This window comes from Antechinus flavipes, chromosome 2 (genome assembly GCF_016432865.1).
Source record: "Antechinus flavipes isolate AdamAnt ecotype Samford, QLD, Australia chromosome 2, AdamAnt_v2, whole genome shotgun sequence".
In the NCBI taxonomy this organism is placed as follows: Eukaryota; Metazoa; Chordata; class Mammalia; order Dasyuromorphia; family Dasyuridae; genus Antechinus; species Antechinus flavipes.
The window spans coordinates 621,274,804-621,293,918 of record NC_067399.1 but is presented as its reverse complement, the minus strand read 5'-3'; the positions used below and the strand labels follow the sequence as shown (position 1 = coordinate 621,293,918).

General features: G+C 34.3%; 1 protein-coding gene across 1 annotated transcript in view; it reads left to right on the top strand.

The window, feature by feature from the left end:
- Nucleotides 1-19,115, top strand: part of MYO9A (myosin IXA) — a 289,464-nt gene that overhangs the window by 211,963 nt on the left and 58,386 nt on the right. Inside the window, exons 16-23 of the mRNA XM_051981925.1 lie at nt 1,468-1,543; nt 3,808-3,951; nt 4,974-5,013; nt 8,187-8,309; nt 11,589-11,669; nt 13,349-13,459; nt 14,638-14,760; nt 17,576-17,725. Coding sequence (XP_051837885.1) covers nt 1,468-1,543; nt 3,808-3,951; nt 4,974-5,013; nt 8,187-8,309; nt 11,589-11,669; nt 13,349-13,459; nt 14,638-14,760; nt 17,576-17,725 — 848 coding nt within the window. The remainder of the gene's footprint in view (nt 1-1,467; nt 1,544-3,807; nt 3,952-4,973; nt 5,014-8,186; nt 8,310-11,588; nt 11,670-13,348; nt 13,460-14,637; nt 14,761-17,575; nt 17,726-19,115) is intronic.

Sequence of the window (19,115 nt, the reverse complement as noted above, 5' to 3'; positions counted from 1 at the left end):
TCATCTCCAGCACTACATTTCTGGATTTTCAGTTTCCCATAGGGTCGCTCTCTCTGTATATACTATTATTAGCATTACCTGAAACTAATCTGTAGTTGTCAGAAATCCAGTGTCCAAACTGCTACCAAGGATTGCCTGTTTCACTTTGGTAACATCTCTTTGCCATGCCACTTTGTCTCCTTTGTCTGGTCTAGGCCTTCATCACCTCACACTCTAGAGTACTGTAAGAATAGCCTGCTAGGGGATCTGCTGCCTCAGGTCTCTTCCTCCCCTCACGCTCCCATAGTCTGTGCTCTAGTTGGCATTTCAGGGCCCTTCTACTTTTCCACCCTTCTTACTCTCTATTCCCTACAACTCTTTCTTCAGAAACCTGACAGCAGCCTCCAGATAATTACTCAGACATTTTTTCTGAATGTCCCTCCTGCCTGGAATGTTCTCCGTCCTTTTTTTCTGCTTATTATCTTCCCTAGCTTCCTTTAAGTACCTAAATAAATTCCCGTCTTCCATAGGAAGCTCTTTCCAATTTCTCTTAATTCTAGTATCTTCACTTTATGAGGTTTTTTTTCCCTGTTTATTCTGTATGTAACTTGGGGAATTGTTCATATGTTGATATTTATTGTCTCTCTCATTAGATTGTAAATTCCTTGAAGGCAGGGACTATCTTTCTCTTTTTGTATCCCAAGTGCTTAGCACATGCCTTGCACATGATAGGCATTTATGTTTATCAATATCTTCATTATATTACATTCTTTGAAAATTAATACTCCATGTAAACATATAGCAATTCTCAACATGACTAATCAAAATAGTGTTCCTTAATTTCATGCTAAACAAAATTCATAATATTAAAGCTGTTTACTAATATCCTTTTGAACACTGGAAGGAAATGAAAGAAAGGATGAAAAGTAAAATAATGAAAAGGTCTTTTTTTTTGTAAAATCATTACTTCTTTGTCCCATGACTAGAAGGAGGCTATAACCTTTAAAATCATGATAAGCCCTTAAACTAAAAAGTGAAAAAAATATAAAGGTAACATGGTATGACAGAAAGAACTGTGAACTAGGTTAAGAAAATTAGTTCTTACTTTCATCTCACAATTCCCTTCCACATATAAAATGAATAAGTTGATCATTTTCAGTTTGTTGACAAAATATTGCCAAGGAAATTTTCTGACTAGATTTTTGAAAATAAAAACTAGACTTTTGTGCCTGGAAACACAGTATTCTGTTCGACCCAGTGCCATTAAGACACAGAATAGATGAAATTATTAGCTTTTTAGATTTCCTCATTGACCTATTTAGTATCCCAAAATGGACATTAATCTTTAGGTCACTATTTTTTTATTTCTGGCTTGCATGACAGAAAGTTTTCATTTATTTGACTTGTAGTTAACAGAATTATTTTATGCATTTGAGATTTTTTTTTCACATGAATAACATTTTGAACATTTCTATTTTGACATGCTAGGTATAACTAGGAAAAGCCCCAGAACACCTCTTTCTGATCTTCAAGGCGTAAACACTATTAATGAGAAAAGCCAACGGTAAGGATTTTTTGTTACTTTTAGAAAACACAGAAATGATCCAGGTGTAGTGGGGTGGAACTGGGAACAAAATGTCTGACCTGAAATCAGGAACATTAATTTTCCTGAGTTCGAATCCAGCTTCAGACATTTAAGTATCTATGTATGAAACTGTTTGCCTCAGTATCCTCCTCCGTAAAATGAGCTGGTGATGGAAATGGCAAACTACTCCAGTATTTTTTTGCCAAGAAAATATCAAATGGAGTGATGGAGAGTTAGATAGGATTGGCTAGCAACAGCAAATAGAGACAATTTAATATGTAAATAGTTATAATTCTGCCCCAAAAAAAGTACTTAAGTTTTTGTTTTTTCTTTTTCACAAATCTTACCTTTTGTCATTTTGGATAGCTTTCATAAGTGAAATGGGAATAACTAAAGCTAATAGATTATTCTCAAGAAAAGGAATTTTCAGGTTTTAAGTACCAAGGCATTCTGAACTTTATAAAATGAGTGTGCTATATATTTTCAAATCCTGCTTTACATGACATCATAAAGAAATATTTACACATAAAAATTTTACATACTATGCTTAAAGCCCCAAGCACCTAGTTGGCATTATATAGATGTTTATTTGATTCCCTGTCATTTGTTATTTTGTTTTTTTAATCTTTGTAAAATTTGAAGGCCAAGGGTAATCTTTTGGAATTTTTTAATAGAAAATTTGGTCTTTAATAATGTGGCTCAAATTAAACAAACTACCCTGAACATGTTTCTTTGCATCTGGAAAATAAATCTGGAAAACCAAAACTTAACCTCAGAATTATTTAAATAACTCCCTTGAGGCAAGGGCTGAGAAGTCAACATAATCACTTTTCAGAATTTTAGAAGTAAACCCATTCAGCTTTCAGGTGAACAGTTTTTGAATGTTTGAGCCACTTGAAGAGCAAAAAACTTTTTCATTTTAGATGATCTCCCAATAAATGTGTGGGTGTGTGTATATATATACATATATATATATATGCACTAAACATTAAATATCTTAGCAACTAAAGTCTTAAGCATTATAAATAGTGATCATCGCTGTTATTAAATTTTAGTTGTTAAGAAACTTCTCTTGCATTGATATATTGAGTTAATATAATAAATGATATCTGTGTGGAACTAAAAACATCCGAATTATTATTCAGCTTTAACAGATGAAGAAAAGAAAAATCCTAGCTCATGGTACTCAATACAATTTTGTTTTCCCTTATTATTATATAATTTTCTTGCTTATATTTCCCTCTGTTCTTTTTATTTTTAATAAAAGTCCTACTATCCCTAGTACTTAGGAGTAAAATTATTCAGTAATTATATTTAAAAGTACATAGAATGTTTGAAATCATTTAGGTTAACCCCTTTATTTTACACGAGAAAATTGAAACCAGCAGGCGAAGTGGTCTGTCCAAAGTCACTCAATTATTGGAAAAGTTGGGACCAAGTAACTAGATAGCTAAAACTTGATTCCAATCCAGTACTTCCTCCCTTATGTCACAGTGTGAATAAGGATGCCTGAAAATGATTGTTAGAAACTTTTACCCACAAACTTTGTTCTCCATCAACTTTTCCGTTTTTTTTTTTTTTTTTTTTTCCCTACTCTCCCAAGTTTATTGAATCAGGGTTATCTTTGACTTCTCATTTTACCTTACTTCCTAATTCTAATGAGTGGCTAAATATTGATTGCTATTTCTGCTTCCACAAAGGTTCTCATATCCACCTCCTCTCCATTTTAATAGTTACCACCTTAGTCAAGCTTTCATCACCCCTTCCTGAACGTTGCAATGAATGGCCTCCTACTTCAGCTTTCAGCCTTAAGTCTTTTCACTTGATAGACAACTCAAGGAATGGTTAAGGGATGTGAAAAAAAATTACTTAAAAGAAAAAATGTTTAGTCACTGGTGGTTAACTAGAAATCCTTTCAAGGCAAACATTTATTTTCCTTCATTTTCGTTTCACCCACAGCACTCAAGTGCAATGCCTTGTATAGTGTAGTGCTCGATAGTTATCTCACATCATCTTTGTGTTGAAGCTTTGTTCTACTAGCATAATGTGTATTTGAATTTTTTTATTGTTTTGTTCAGAATTTTACTTTTCCCAATCAAGAATAGAAGATGTAGAGTAGGAGATATCCTGGTTTTAATGAACTTTGTAAACATTAAAATATTATATGTATAAAATCTAGCTCTTGTTCTTATTATTTCCTTAATTTTTTTTTAAGTACAAAATAATCTCTCTTATATTTTCAGTGATACATTTGGCATTGACTGGAGTGGCAGAACTGGCATCAGACAGAGCAGACTGTCAAGTTCTAGCTCCTTACTGGATAAAGATGGAATATTTATTAATTCAACTAACAGCAAGCTTCTGGAGAGGGCGCATGGCATTCTCATGTTAGTATTTAAGTGATGTATCTTTCTGTTCTCTGTTGAACTATGGAAAGGATGAAAATCAATTTAACGAGTTTGTATCACCATCAAAATAATTTGAAGTCAAAGAGCTCAAAAATTGTTCAGTATGAGCTCAAGAAACTAGTAAGTTACAGTTGAACCAGTTTATTCTTTTGTTATCTCACAGAGAAAGGTAGAAGGTTAAAGTCAAACAGACCAAGTGTAATAGATATTCCTGGAGGGATTGGGTCTTTGTCAGATACTCAGCTAAGAAAGAACTCTACTTCCTGCATGTCTTAAGACATGGACCAGAATCTAACCTCAGCTTCCTCCCAGAGAAATCTATGTATGATGTAAATAGACTTCTATCTCAAAGCCTTATCATAAAGGCAAATTTAGGCTGCTCCAGCAGCGAGAGAAGGAATAATAAAGTATTGGTTTGGTCTCAGAGAATTCTCTGATCTCTGAAATTCTATGTTAAGTCAAATGAATAGCTTATATCTTTCCCGGATTTCAGCTGCCTCAGAAGGATACAAGTTGTGTTTTTAGTCTTCAGTAACAATCTGATTTGTATACCTTCTAAACTCTAACTCTAAATGTTCTTTGGTCTCTCACTTTAGGTAGAGCAGTTTACAGGAATGAGAAACATGATACCTACTCATTTCTTAAAATTAAGAAAAGCCCTAATTATTTAAATCAAGCATAGCATTAAGAGAATGAACAGGTAACAAAGAATGTAAAAGTATGAGAAAAGTTTCCATTTTGAAGCATCAGGACATCCCAGGTTCTAATGAGGAACTGTTTCTAATTAGATCAAGAAAACTCATGGGACAAAATGGGAGCCTTTCCCTAAGTAGATAGGAATGTTTTCCAGGTCCTTATGTGAGGTTTTGATCATTTTTAAGCCAGATAGGAAAACAAGGTTCTACAAATGCCACAGAGAAAATTTGAAAAAATAAATTTATGTAGAACCCTTCAAATCTACTCCCAACAATAAGTTATATTATTTCTATTTTCTTCTTCAGGAGAAACAAGAACTTTAAACCTAAACCTGCTCTTCCAAAGGTAAGTAATACATCAATTTTGCTGTTTTTTTTTTCAAGTAGGTATTAGAACATTATTTTTTTTTATTGTTGTTATTGAAAATCAGGAGGAAAAATTCTTTGCATATTACAGAAATGAAGATATCTGTTGTGAGGACTTAGATGAGTCTCTTGGTCTCTTTGGCAGCGGATCTAAATGGTCAGCAGAACTGTTTCTTTCTCACGACAAACCCTCCAGGTCCATTTCTTTTATGTCATAGCAATTGTTCTTCCTACACTCTTAAGTTTACCAGATTTATATACTTATTGTCTTTAAGAGATGCAAAGAACACCCAGAAGCTAAGTGACTTACTCTAGTTCACATAACCTATATATGTCCAATCCGGGCCTTGAATCAAATCTTCCTGGCTCCAAGGCTGGCTCTTTTATCCACTACAGGCTGAATTTTTCTTGTGTGTATGTGTGTGTGTGTATTTTATTTTTATTCAGTCAGTGTCACAAAATCAGCATTCAAAAGGGTTTCCAAAACCTATCTCATTTTTAGCTCAAAAATAGCCTCTATAGAATATTCACCCAAGTGACCATAGCTTTTATTTGAAACTTCAATTGACAAGATTGCCTACTTCCTCCTGTGGACAGCCTCTTCCAGTTTTGGATTATTATGAAATATTTCTTTGCATTGTCATAAATAAAAACTGCCTTTCTATAGCTTTCTATCTATTTTTCCTGGTTCCTTCCTATAGGTTCAAGCAGAACAAGTTTATCTCCCCTTTGTTAGATTTTTCAGTACTGAGAGATAACCTTCAAATCTGTTCTGAGACTTATTTGGTCAAACAATTCTTGAATGACATGGTTTCTAGTCTCATTTCTGTCCAAGCTGTCCTTATTTAAATGGTTTCCCTAAATTGTAGATTTCAGAACTAAACACGGTCTTAAGAAATGTAGTTTGATCAGGGCAGAGTAGAGGATGATAACAGCATAACCATGATGTTTTTCCTCTCCCCTCTCTCCGTTCCTCCCTCCCTAAAAAAGGTTGACTTCCTTAGGTAAATATGATGTAGTCTGAGACTACAACAAAAGTACAAAGAACTATAATTTCTCTACTTGTGGACACCAACTCTTCTACTCTTCTGTTAATGTCTCAAATATCACAATTTTGTTGGCTGCCATATCACACTAAACTTATTTATAAATTTGATTTTTAAAATCTAAGTGTAAATTGTTTTTCTTCATTAACTTTTATCTTCTTAAACTCATTCATAATTCTAACCCATCTAGATTTTTTTAATACTTTCAGATTTGATTAAACATATCACTATCTTTATCCAATCAAAATATTAACTAAAACTAAAATGTTAAATGGCACACATCTAAAGACATATCCATTAGATTTTCCCTTCAAGTTTCATTAAGCATTCTCATTCTGTTTGTTTAAAAAAAAAATTTTTTTTAAGCTTTTGGTTTCTAATTGAATTTGTTGCTGAGCTGTGTTTTTATCTGAGATAATGCTTATAAATACTTTGAAATCATTCTTTTCTTCTGTGTTTGTGTCTTGCAAGTCTCTGCCACCATAATGGTATTTTATTGTGGCAATTTTTTTACATTTGATTATTCTTCGAGCTTTCTTCCTGACTTCAGACTTGATATTAAGATTAGGCCCCACCAACACTTCTAAAAGGAAGGTGCTGCTTTCTTGGGATACTAAGTGTTGTATTACTCCAGGATCTCAGGGACAGGTGGAAGACTTCTAATTTTTCACAGTTGCCAAAATAATTTGATACAGAGTGGTCTGATTGTTATCCTTCTCACTTGGCCCCACAAGCACTATGCCTATTAAATAGTAAGTAAATAATAAATGCTTGATTGATGGAAGATGGGAACAATATTAAAGGAATTAAAATATCATATATGAGTAGGTGATTGTTACCTTTGAAAATAACTTTTCAGTTTGTAAACATGATCATTGATGTCGCTTTTTTTTTTATTAAACAGTTAAGATGTTTGTCATTTCTCTGTCTTACTAATTTTTTCTTTATGATTTTTTTCTTTCATGAAATATTGCCATTCATTCACCATTTATTTGTGTTCAGCACTCTCAAGTGGAAAGAACGCTGGATTTCAAGTCAGAGAATCTGAATTTTAATATTAGCTCTGCTTCTTACTATCTTTTTAACTTGAGCAAATCACTCTTCATTCTGAGCCTAGTTTTATTTTCTGTAACATAAATGGATATAAACCCAATGATAATTTTGACTTAATAAAGGGAAAATTACTTTTTAATTCATCTTGGTTTAACTTAGTCATTGATATCACATCCTTATAATAAGTAAGCCATTTTCACTCCAAAGTAAGTTTATTATATCTGTAACTAACAATGTTCTGTTTGCTCTAATTAGGCCTGTTGATTATTCTTTGAAATCAAACATGGAAGTACACTTCTTCTGTGGTTGTCTTGTTTCCTTTACAGAATCTTAAAATATTTCTTAATCAGTACTGTTTGGTTGATCCTTTCCAATTATCATAGTGAAGCAAAATTGACAACAGATAATTCAGGGTAGAAATGAGCCCCTTTATCCCTTACATTTCTGAGATTTTGTGAATTATGCTGTCAGAGAATTTTGAATTAGCTACCGCAATTTAGGTGACCACAAAGTTTTTATTTTAGGAACCATTTTTTATATTTGCCAAATTTTCAGCACTTTTTAGCAAAAATGTGGTTTAGTTTTAGACTCCAAAGATCTTTAACTTCTCTCAACTAAAAATCTTTTAGTGAAAATGTTTGCAGTTTACTAATTTTAAATAAATGTAAAGTTTCAAAGCACTATCATGTATTCCTTCATTGCTTTGTGTTATATTGATCTTGTCTCCTCAAATAAATCCTAACTACTAAATAATAGAAATTATGTCTTTATATTTTATGCTTCATTATTACTTAACAATAGTCTTGGGAATACAGTGAATTATATAAAATTCTTATTTAATTCAATTTATTTATCATTGCAGAGAGAGAATAATTCAATAATTAAATAGAAGGAAAAAACTGACTAAAGAGTTAGAATATTTATAATAATTTGATAACAATCTTACTTTCTTTCCTTCCCTCACTCCCTACCTTCCCCTCTTTCTTTCCCCCCCTATTTTCTCTTTCCATACCTCCTTTTCTTTCCTCTTTTCTTCTCTTTCTTCCTTTCCCAGCACTTGCTAGAGGTAAAGTCTTTAAAGCACCTGACCAACTTGACCCTGCAGGATCGCATTACTAAGTCTCTCCTTCATCTGCACAAGAAGAAGAAGCCTCCTAGCATAAGTGCCCAGTTTCAGGTAATGTCTATGTTGTTTATTTTAAATTATAAACTCAATTTGACCTTAGTTTGGAAAAGCAGAAAAATAAATGGGAATAGAAATCAAATTCACTATTATAGAGGAGTTTCTTTCAGTGCCTTTTTCCTATTTTTTTCTTTCTTTTTAAGGTCTGTTAAAGGTAAGTTGACTCCTTAGTATCTCTTCACCTTTTTGCTTCATTTAAACTTATAAAAATTATATTTTGAAATGGTGTTTAATTCTCATAGTTCATAGGTGGCAAGTTTGATTATAGGATCCAGTGACACACTTGCAAGTCAGTTGAATAGCTAAAAAAAAAAGGGGGCTTACCTAGGAAGAAGATACAAATAGCAAATAGTGGCCCTGAGCTTCACTGGATGTGGCCCTTCTCAATATAGAAATATTTCTGGTCATAGGGCAGAGGGTATAAGGAAGTACACACTGATACTCCTCCACTGGGTATCACTGTTCTTGACCTTTAAGTAACTGGGAAGTTGTATTGGGGAAGACCACACCATTTTGATCCCAAGGGCAACTTTGTCTCCCTTTAGAAAAAGCTAGTATCCAACAAAGGAGGGGGTAACAAGGACAGAATTAGATTCATTCAATGCTGTGGTAGGGGGAAAGAAACTGCATCAGGAAAACATTTGTAAATGTTAGTCCTGTCATGCCATATATTTTCTTATTTCAATCCACTCTTTCATATGTGTGACAGCTGCATTTGTGCATAATGGTCAGAAAGAACCTTTCCTTTTTATGGTTCACATGTAGCTTTTTGCATGGCACTTATTTTTGATTTTTCAGACAGTGTTATATTCTGAGTTTCATTGTTATATAGCTGCATCATTGGAATATCGCTCCTAAAAAAGAGGGACTGTGGGTGCCTTGGGATCATTGTGTAGTTTTTCAATTTCCCAGAAGCAGAATAAGCCACTACTCTTCTTCCATTCAATTTTACTCCCAACTCATTGCCCTTTGGTCCTTTAATGTAGAAACTGCTAAATTTTGTGTTATTCTGACTGTGGCTCCACCATACTTGAATTGTTTCTTTCTGGATGCTTGCAATTTTTTCTCTTTGACCTGGGAGTTCCAGAATTTGGCTGTAATATTCCTGGGGGGTTTTCATCTTGGAATCTTTCAGGAGATGATTGGTGGATTCTTTCAATTTCTATTTTACTTTCTGGTTCTAGAATATCAGAACGGATTTCCTTGAGAATTTTTGAAAAAGTCTAGACTTTTTTTTTTTTTTTTTTTTGATCATGACTTTCAGGTAGACCAAGAATTTTTAAATTTTCTCTTCTAAATCTATTTTCCAGATGAATAGTTTTTCTACAGATACTTCACATTGCTTTCTATTTTTTCATTCTTTTGGTTTTATTTTATTGTATCTTGATTTCTCACAAAGTCATTAGCTTCCATTTGCTCAATTCTAATTTTTAGTATTTTCATCGGTGAGCTTTTGTTCTTCCTTTCCCATTTGGCCGGTTTTGCTTTTTCACTTGATGTTCTCTTCATTAGCTTTTTGCATTTCCTGTTGCATCACTCATTTTTCTTCCTAATTTTTTCTCTACCTCTCTTGATTTTTAAAATTCCTTTTGAGCTCATCCATAGCCTGAAATCAATTCTTATTTTCTTGGAGGCTTTGGATGTGTATTTTGATCTTCCTTGTCACCAGAGTAGCTTTCTATCATCAGAATATTTTTCTGTTCTTTGCTCATTTTCCCAGTCTATGACTTTGCTTTTAACTCTTTGTTAAAATAGGGCTCTCTTTCCAGGAAGGATGGTGTAATGTTCCAAGTTTCAGAGGTTTTCAGGGTTCCAAGTCAGATATTTTCAAAGATCCATACAGGGATCTGTACTGTGAGCCTGCGCTGCTACCCAGATCTGAGTATGGGTGAAGCAGCAAAGTCCTGTTGTGGTGCCAGCAAAAAGGCCCCTGAAACCTCCCTCTGACCATTTGTTCCTGATCCCCTATTGTGGGCTGAGATCTCTAAAAGTGACTGCTGCCACCACTGTTGACTCAGCAGCTCCCAAAGCCTGATTCTAGTTTTCTGCAGCTCCCCTGACTCCTTAGTGCACAAAAGTTGCCTGCCAAGTCATGCTTGGAGTCTGTGGGCTGAGAGGTCTAGAGGTTGCCACCACTGGCTGCTCCTCATTTCCTGGGGTCCAAGCTGTGCTGGCATGGCCTGCACTGCGATTCTGCTTCAGACCCACCTGATACCATAGGCCCCTTATGCCGACCTTCCAAGTTGCCTTTGGCTGAAAATCCAAAGAAATCCATCTTTCTATGGATGCTAATATTCTAAAATTCGTTTAGTGGTTATTTAAAAATTATTTGCAGGGGTTTAGGAGATAGTTTAGGTTAGTCCCTGCCTTCATTCTGCCATTTTAGCTCCTCCCCTATTTCATTTTAATAAATGTTTGTTAAGCATGGGAACTAGGGATATAGAGGGAAAAAAAGATCAGAATACAGTCAATGGATGTGAATACAAGATAATTCTGTGCATGTGTATAATAGAATGTAAATTTCTTCAGGACAAGAATTGGGTTACTTTTTTCTTTTTATTCCCTGACCATTCTCATAATGCCCGATGTAGTAGCACTTGATAAATACTTCTTGAAATGAATTGAAGTCTACAAACATAAATAGCAAAGGGAAGATGTCAGTTGAGGCTTCCTTCAGCAGATGAGTGAGCCCAGCCCTAAGTGGAGCCATTGTTCAAGAATGCTAAGGCCAGGGAGTAGCACAAGAGATATTCCAGGGAAGAAGGGCAGGCCCAAAGAAATCAAACAATTTCACAAAAATACCATTATTTCTTTTCCTCCCAGATTATTCAACAAAATCTCCTTCCCTGAAAAAAGCTGTATTTCAAAGCTAATTTTTTTATTATTCCCAGTATATGAGGTTATTGTAGATTATTATGAAAATCTTTATTATTTGAATATAACAAACTATCATTATTCCCAAATTAAATATTATAATCAAGTAAACAATGAAACTAATTTTACTGTGAGTTGGCTAAAATAATTAGATTTAGTTATTCCTAAATCATACCAGTATGGAAAGATATTTATTTAACATTTATCACTTTTTGAAATTCTAAGATGAATGTTGATTAATATCCTTTGTAAATATTTTTGAGAAAGGAAACCTATTTATTTGTTCCTCCCTAGTTTTAGTTACTTGCTCAATATTATCATTCTAGTAAGTACTTTTGAATGAATCATATACCGTTTACTAATCTGAACTAAAATATACTGAAAATCTTTGTTTTTTAGGTATCTCTGAACAAATTGATGGCTACACTTGGTCAAGCAGAACCATATTTTGTCAAGTGCATTCGGTCTAATGCTGAAAAGGTAAAGATATCTCATATATACTGCCACTTAGGCCAGCACAATCTATACCAAATTGCAAGATTTAATATCATTATGAAAAGGGTCAGGGAGGAAAAACAGTTTCCATTTCTTTAGGCAGTAAATTATTTTAATGGACATTTTACCTGGCTAACATGCAATTCATTTAGTATATATAAAATTTGATATTCTTAACTGGTTAAAATTTTAACCAAAAAAAATTTATGTCTTCTACTAAGACAATGTTAGATGCTATAGTAAACCTCTTCATCTAGGGGTTGTGAATCTCTTTTAAAAAAATATTTTGATGGTTTCCTTTGTAGTTCTTTTTGTATTTTATTTTATGCATTTTAAGACATACTGAGAAAGGGCTTATAGGCCTCACCAGATTGCCCAAGGGGCCCATGGCACAAAAAAGATTCAGAACCCTGTTGTAGTAGAAGGCATTCCCAATTTGGAGAGAGGTAAGCTCTGGGTTCATGTTTTTTTATTTGTTCTGTAACTATTTTGTTTTCTCTGAGCTCAGTTTCTTCTTTCACATATGTCTACGTGTACATGTATGTTTATATACATACACCTAAAACATACAGGATTTTGTAAGAGGTATAGTTAACTGTTTCAAATTTCCAAAGTGTTTTTATAAACTTATATATTTTGATCCTCAACCTGGTGAAGCGGATAATATAGGTATTGTGGTGATATTTTATGGATAAAGTAATTGGAAGTGACTTAGCCATGATCTTACAGCATTATACATATTTAACTGCTCCTACTAATAATTATTGGGTTGGGGGGAGTACTTGATAGCACAGTGGATAGAGCATCAGCCCTTAAGTCAGGAGTCAGCCTGACTTAAGTAAGGAGTCAAATATAGCCTCTGACTCATAACTTCCTACCTGTGTGCCCTAGGCAAGTTATACTTAACTCCAATTGTTTCACAAAAACAAACAAACAACCAAAAACAACAACAGCAACAATAGTCTTTTTTTCTCCTTATTGTTTGTTTTTGCCCCAGTAGCTTACATGGTATGTTTGGAATTAGCCTCTCATTATTAAAAATAATAATAAAGAACAATGAATTAGACAACATGGTTTCCAAACAATAAAGGAAAAACAAAATCTCTTATGTTGAAGAGTTGTTAATTATTATCATCTTTGAATTTTGGGTTTTAGCTATCTACCTCACTGACATATGCAGTGCGTGTCACTATTACGTCCTGGGAGTGTTATTTATGTATATCCTGAGAACATAATAACTTTTATAGTCACTAATTTCATAGAGGTAATGTGACATGGTAAATAGTGAGCTGATCTCCTTATCAGGAAGAGTTGGATTCCAGTTCTGATTCTGGGTTAGTCACTAAAGTTCTCTTTGTTCCAGGGAACTCTCTTAAATTATAAATTGCAGAGAAAATACCAATTTATATTAGTTGAAGGAGTTTCCTCATCAACTAGTTCCTAATACCAATAAAATCATAAATCCAGTTTCTATCATTAATTTTATAATAATACCATAGGCAAAATGGGTTTATTATTAAACAGTTGTTTGAACTTGGGTCCTATATTTAGCCACAATGCTAAAAAATTTTAATTACCTTCTTAGGTAAATTTTAAAAGTCTAGGTTAAAGAGTCTTTATTTCATATTAGTCTCTGCTTTTTTTTCTCTGCTTTGTATTTTTAGCTTCCTTTAAGATTCAGTGATCCATTGGTACTTAGACAACTACGTTATACAGGAATGCTGGAAACAGTTCGAATTCGGCAATCAGGATACAGCTGCAGATATTCTTTCCAGGTTAGGCCAGAGAGACTCCTTTTGAATTTAAAATGTACATTCCTGTATTCTCTTTTTCTCTCACAAATTTGTGCGTGTTGATTATTCATTCACTCCATATTTCTGATGTATTTCATTGTTTATTATACATGTGTATTTTGCAAGTACTTATTCCTCCCTTCTTCCTTTTCTTTAACACCTGTTATTTGAAAATGGAAAAGATAGAAAATAGGTGCACTCTATTTATGCTAATATAAGGATCTTTTCTGTACTTCTATAATCAATAGTGCCTTCCAATTCCTAGTTGTTATAAATTACTCCTAAAATTTGAAAAAAATTGTATCTCCTTAGTCAGAGAACTCTAATCGTTTATCTTCTTGGATGCTCTAAAGGTTAATGGAACTCACATTTGCCTTCACAGATGTAAAGTTTTTTTTCTTTGAGTTCTTCTGAATTTTCTGCATATAGCTTTTCCTTGACTGCTGCAACATAGCCGAAAACCAAAGCTTTTTGTTAAATAAAGTTGGCTCCTGCTGATGCCATTACTAGTTGGGATCATATAGCTTTCTCTGATCAGCTCTATAGAGGTTTCTGTGTAATTGGGACCCTCTTTAATCTCTTCACTCTTGGCCTCAAAGCCTCATTCTTAGCTATACACTGACATCTGCCTCATTCACTTAAGTTTCTGTAAAAATTCTTTGGTTACAGTAAAATTACTTTTTCAGTATAGTAGAATAGACAAGGACAGCTCTGTAACTTTTACAGTTCACTTAATCTCTTATCCTCACTTTTCTTATCTTGAAAAGAAAGGAATTTGCTAGATGATTTCCAAGAGCTCTCTTGTCCTTAAATTTGTATAATTCTATAATTATCAACTACTACAGTTACTACCTCCATCATCTTCCTAAATTTATTTTATCCTCAGGTATATACATTCTATATTGTTTGAATTTAAAGGATAAATTGTAATTATAAGAAACTCTATTGATTCCACCAAACCTTTTGTGAACAATTAATTTGCTGTTGAAATAGTTCTTGTGGGGTGTTTTTTTGTTTTGTTTTGTTTTGTTTGTGAAAATCATTGTAGACTGTTGAGCACATTGTCTAGCACATCGTAACTACTATAGTAATGTTAGTTGTTATGATTATTATTTATTTTTTTTATTATAATAGTTTTGTCTTTTTTTTCATTTTTAAAGGATTTTGTGGACCATTTCCATGTTCTTCTCCAGCGTGACACTATTCCTTCAAAATATAACATCCAAGATTTCTTCAGGAAAATAAAGCTTAGTCCTGATAATTATCAAGTTGGAAAATCCATGGTAAATATAGTGTGATAATCGTTGATGTCTATTTAAAAACTAAGGTATTTGCATGTCTGAAAAAGTTTACCTAGGTAATGTGACATAATGAGCTCTAAAAGAGGAACAGTGTTCAAATTCTGCTTCTGATGCCTACTACCTGTGTGATATTGGGCAAGTGACTTAATCTTCCTGGGCCTGTTTTCCTCACCTGTGAAATGAAATGGTGGACTAAATGTCCTCCAAGGCTTCTTACAGCTTTCAATAAATGCTCAAATGCAGTATACCATAAGAAAATTGATAGAGCAAATATTGATAATTATAATAATGAAAAACTCTGAGCTACAAGTATTTTATTTCCAACAGACTGTGGTTCATAGTGTATTACATATTCTTCTCTTATTACCTTGAACTCATCATGTTCAAAATAATCTCTCCATTCACTTTCCATTTACTGTTCCCAAACTCCACATTCCTGTCTATGATACTACCATTCTTTCATTATACGTAAACGGAATCTTGAAATTATACTTGCTTATGGGAGCAGGTAGCTGGCACAGTGGATAAAATACCAACCCTGAAGTCAGGAGAAGCTGAGTTCAAATCTGGCCTCAGACACTTAACACTTCCTAGCTGTGTGACCTTGGGCAAATCACTTAACTCCAATTGCCTTAGATCAAAAAAAAAAAAAAAGAAGAAGAAGAAGAAAATAAATTATACTTGCTTTTTCCTTTTCCTTTCACTCTATAGCAGATCTCTTGCTACATTGTCATTTATTTCTTGGAAATGCTTTTCAGATTTTCCTCTTTTTTCATTGCTGCCATCACCAATGTAATCTGAAACCACTTTATCACATATATTGATTACTATGTCTGCTTTTTCAATGGTTTGTCTATCTCTAAAATCTTCTCTGCAATTCAACATAATACTTAAGATAATATTCTTAAAACCATAATCACATAACTCCCCCTACTCTAGGACTTACAGTGACTTCCTATTGTATCTCCACTCCATTACAAAGTAAATTCCTTGACCAACTCTTCAAAAGCTTCCACAATCTGGTATAATCCATTTCATCTAACCTAACATGACAGTGCTTGCCAAAACATACTGTCTAATTCAGTGAGACAGGGACAGTCGGATAAACTGAAGGGTTTAGGGTTTTGTTGGTGTTTTCATTTAAGGTTAGGGGAGTTATAGTCATGTATAGAAAAGAGCAGGAAGGAATAAACTACTTGAAGTAGGAACGAGAATGCATGTTGAGGGGTTGGCTTTGGTGAGGAAGGGGAGTTGAAGAGAAGGAGGACAGGCTTTGAAAAGGAGGGGCACCGTGAGAGCATTGAGGAGAAAAGAGACTGTTAGGAACAACCACCAGAAAGTAGGGCACTAAATTGATTAGGGAGGAATGTTGAATGATTTCCTTACTATAATGAAGTTCTGATCCTTGCTCTCTAGGAGCTTACAGTCTTAAATAGGGCACTTTATCCATAAAATAATAAATAATAAACAAAATAAAGCTTCCACACAGTCAGAGAATAAAGCAGATAACAAGAGGCAGAGCACTTCTTGCTGAGAGTCCTAGGAACGGCTTTCTTCATCAGGAAGGGTTTGAAGAGGGAGAGCTTGCCAGACACAGAAGACAGTCAGTGCTGACCTAGGCCCAAGACCATTAGGCCCAAATGGGGGTCGGGCAGTGAGTTCTCAAAAGACTTGGGAGGCATAAAAGAGCCTTGACTACCAAGCAGAAAAGTTTCCATTTTGTCTAAGAGACACAAAGAAGTCAATAAAATTTAAAGGAGGGTGGAATATAGACATGTACTTTAGGAAAATTACTTTTTGGTAGATATGTAGAGGATCGATTAATTAGGGGAATGGCTTCAGGCAAAGAGACCAATTAAGAGGCAATTATAATAACCCAGATGAGAATTTTTAAAGGTCTGAACAATGGTAATGCTTGTGTGATTACCAAGAGACAGGTGTGTCCAAGAAATATTATAGATAGAAATGACAAGATATGACAACAGATTAGAGATGTAAAATATGTAAGGAGTCAAGGAAAACACAGAGGCCCAAAATATACTTAGGAAGTATATGTTAGACAAGTAGAAAAACCAAGAGAAAACAATGCCATGAAAACCTAGAGAGAATAAAGCGGTGAACAGTGTCAAGTGGTGCAGGTTGAGGATTGAGTTATTTTGTGTCCAGTTGAATAATCTAAAGTAGATTTGGGGGAAGGCTGTTTGGATACCGAGGAGAAATCAAAAGCATGAGATCCAAAGATGTGTTCAAGATGTTGTTAAGGGAGAAGACTTACTGTAGATATCGTAGTGAGGATTTATGTTTTAGGTACAGGTTAGAGTCACTGTCTTCTGGGATACATTCAAATGTTAAGGGTCTGTGATTCAGCGCAGAAGATGCAATCAATGGTGACTGAAATGAGGTCCCTGAATTCTACAAGGTTATAAAGTTGTAAGAGCCATGACCAGAAACTTAGAATTCTTAGGACCCTAGGACTAGAGTCGGAAGGAATCACAGATGCACTCAACTGCAATCTCTGAGACTGAGGGACCCAAGAAGCTGAAGGGCTTGGCCCAAGGTGAGGCAGAGGCAGAATCTGAATCCATGTTCGTAGATTCCAGAATTTCCCGCTGTACCAGGGCATGCGTAGTGATGTATTGATAAGCATTATAGAGAAATGACTGCCATTTGTCCCCATCAAACTGATTCACAATCAAACTGACTCACAACGACGCCTGAATACTTTCTTCTCTAGATGCTATTTGATAAAGACACATTTTCTGTGGCTATAGTGGTGACTATTTCTTCATTCTGTTAGGTGTTCCTTAAAGAACGGGAGCGGCAGCACTTACAAGACTTGCTGCATCAAGAAGTGCTCCAGCGAATCATACTATTGCAGCGATGGTTCCGAGCCGTGCTTTCTAGACAACATTTCCTCCATATGAGACAAGCAGTCATCATCTTGCAGGTGAGAAAGATAGCATCTTCCCAGGACTTTTGGCTCAGTTTCCTATTTTAATCTTTGTTTCTAAGAACAGAAGACTTTGACACTGAGATCATATTTATTAGCAGTGTGCCTTACAAATTATCACTAGCAACAAAGGAACATGAGATATTAGTTTTTGATGACTCTTGTATTTTTATAAATATTTTCTAAATGATATTTTCTAATTAGAAAGCATAAAATTCTTGCTGCGTGCTGTTTTTGATTTTAATGATATTGTTGTGATGCAACCTTCAGGGTCCTCTAATAATCATTATCCTAGGCTGTTCTTTGCAGTATGTTTTTTCCTCTTTGTCCTAGAGCATCATTAACTTTTTTTCCCCCAAAAATCTATTATTCCTTACCTAATATATCCTATGATTATTATTCTGAAAAATTCATGGAAATGTCAGTCTGTCAATAGATTATTAAAAATCTTTGGACTAGTCAAGCCAGGTACTCTGTTCAATTAAGTGGTTACTGAAGCATCATTATTAGAAATCTCATCATCAGTCCATGTGTATGGTAACACAGGAATTTTTGAAAGATTATTTTAGATTCTATTCTATGTGTTAGTAACAAATTAAATGTCCTTTATTTGAGGACCAGCCTAGCAAAATTCAGAGGTACTCATCATTAGATAGATTTTAAAGGTGACAAATTTTTGGCCTCTCTTAAAGTTGTAGAAGCATTACAGTATGTGTCTATAAAAAGAGTTATTCTCCCCACTTCCCCTCCCAGTGAAATTATATATCTTCAGATTACTGAATTTTTTTTAATCCTATGGAAATTCCTGTTAAGGAAATAATTTTAAAAAGTAATTTTTTAAAGTGAAGCATAAATTTGGAACTGTGCTCAAAAAGTTACCAAACTGTGCATACTCTTTGATCCAACAGTGTTACTACTGGGCTTATATCCCAAAAAGATCATAAAGAAGGGAAAGGGACCTGTATGTGCACGAATGTTTGTGGCAGCCCTCTTTGTAGTAGCCAGAAACTGGAAACTCCATCAGTAGGAGAATGGCTGAATAAATTGTGGTATATTAATATTATGGAATATTATTGTTTAGTAAGAAATGACCAACAGGATGATTTCAGAAAGGCCTGGAGAGACTTACACGAACTGATGCTGAATGTAACAAGCAGGGCCAGGAGATCATTATATACTTAAGCAACAATACTATATGATGTTCAATTCTGATGGACCAGGCCATCTTTAGCAATGAGATGAACAAAATCAGTTCCAATGGAGCAGTAATGAACTGAACCAGCTACACCCAGTGAAAGAACTCTGGGAGATGACTAAGAACCATCACATTGAATTCCCAATCCCTATATTTTTGCCTGCCTCCATTTTGGATTTCTTTCAAAGGTTA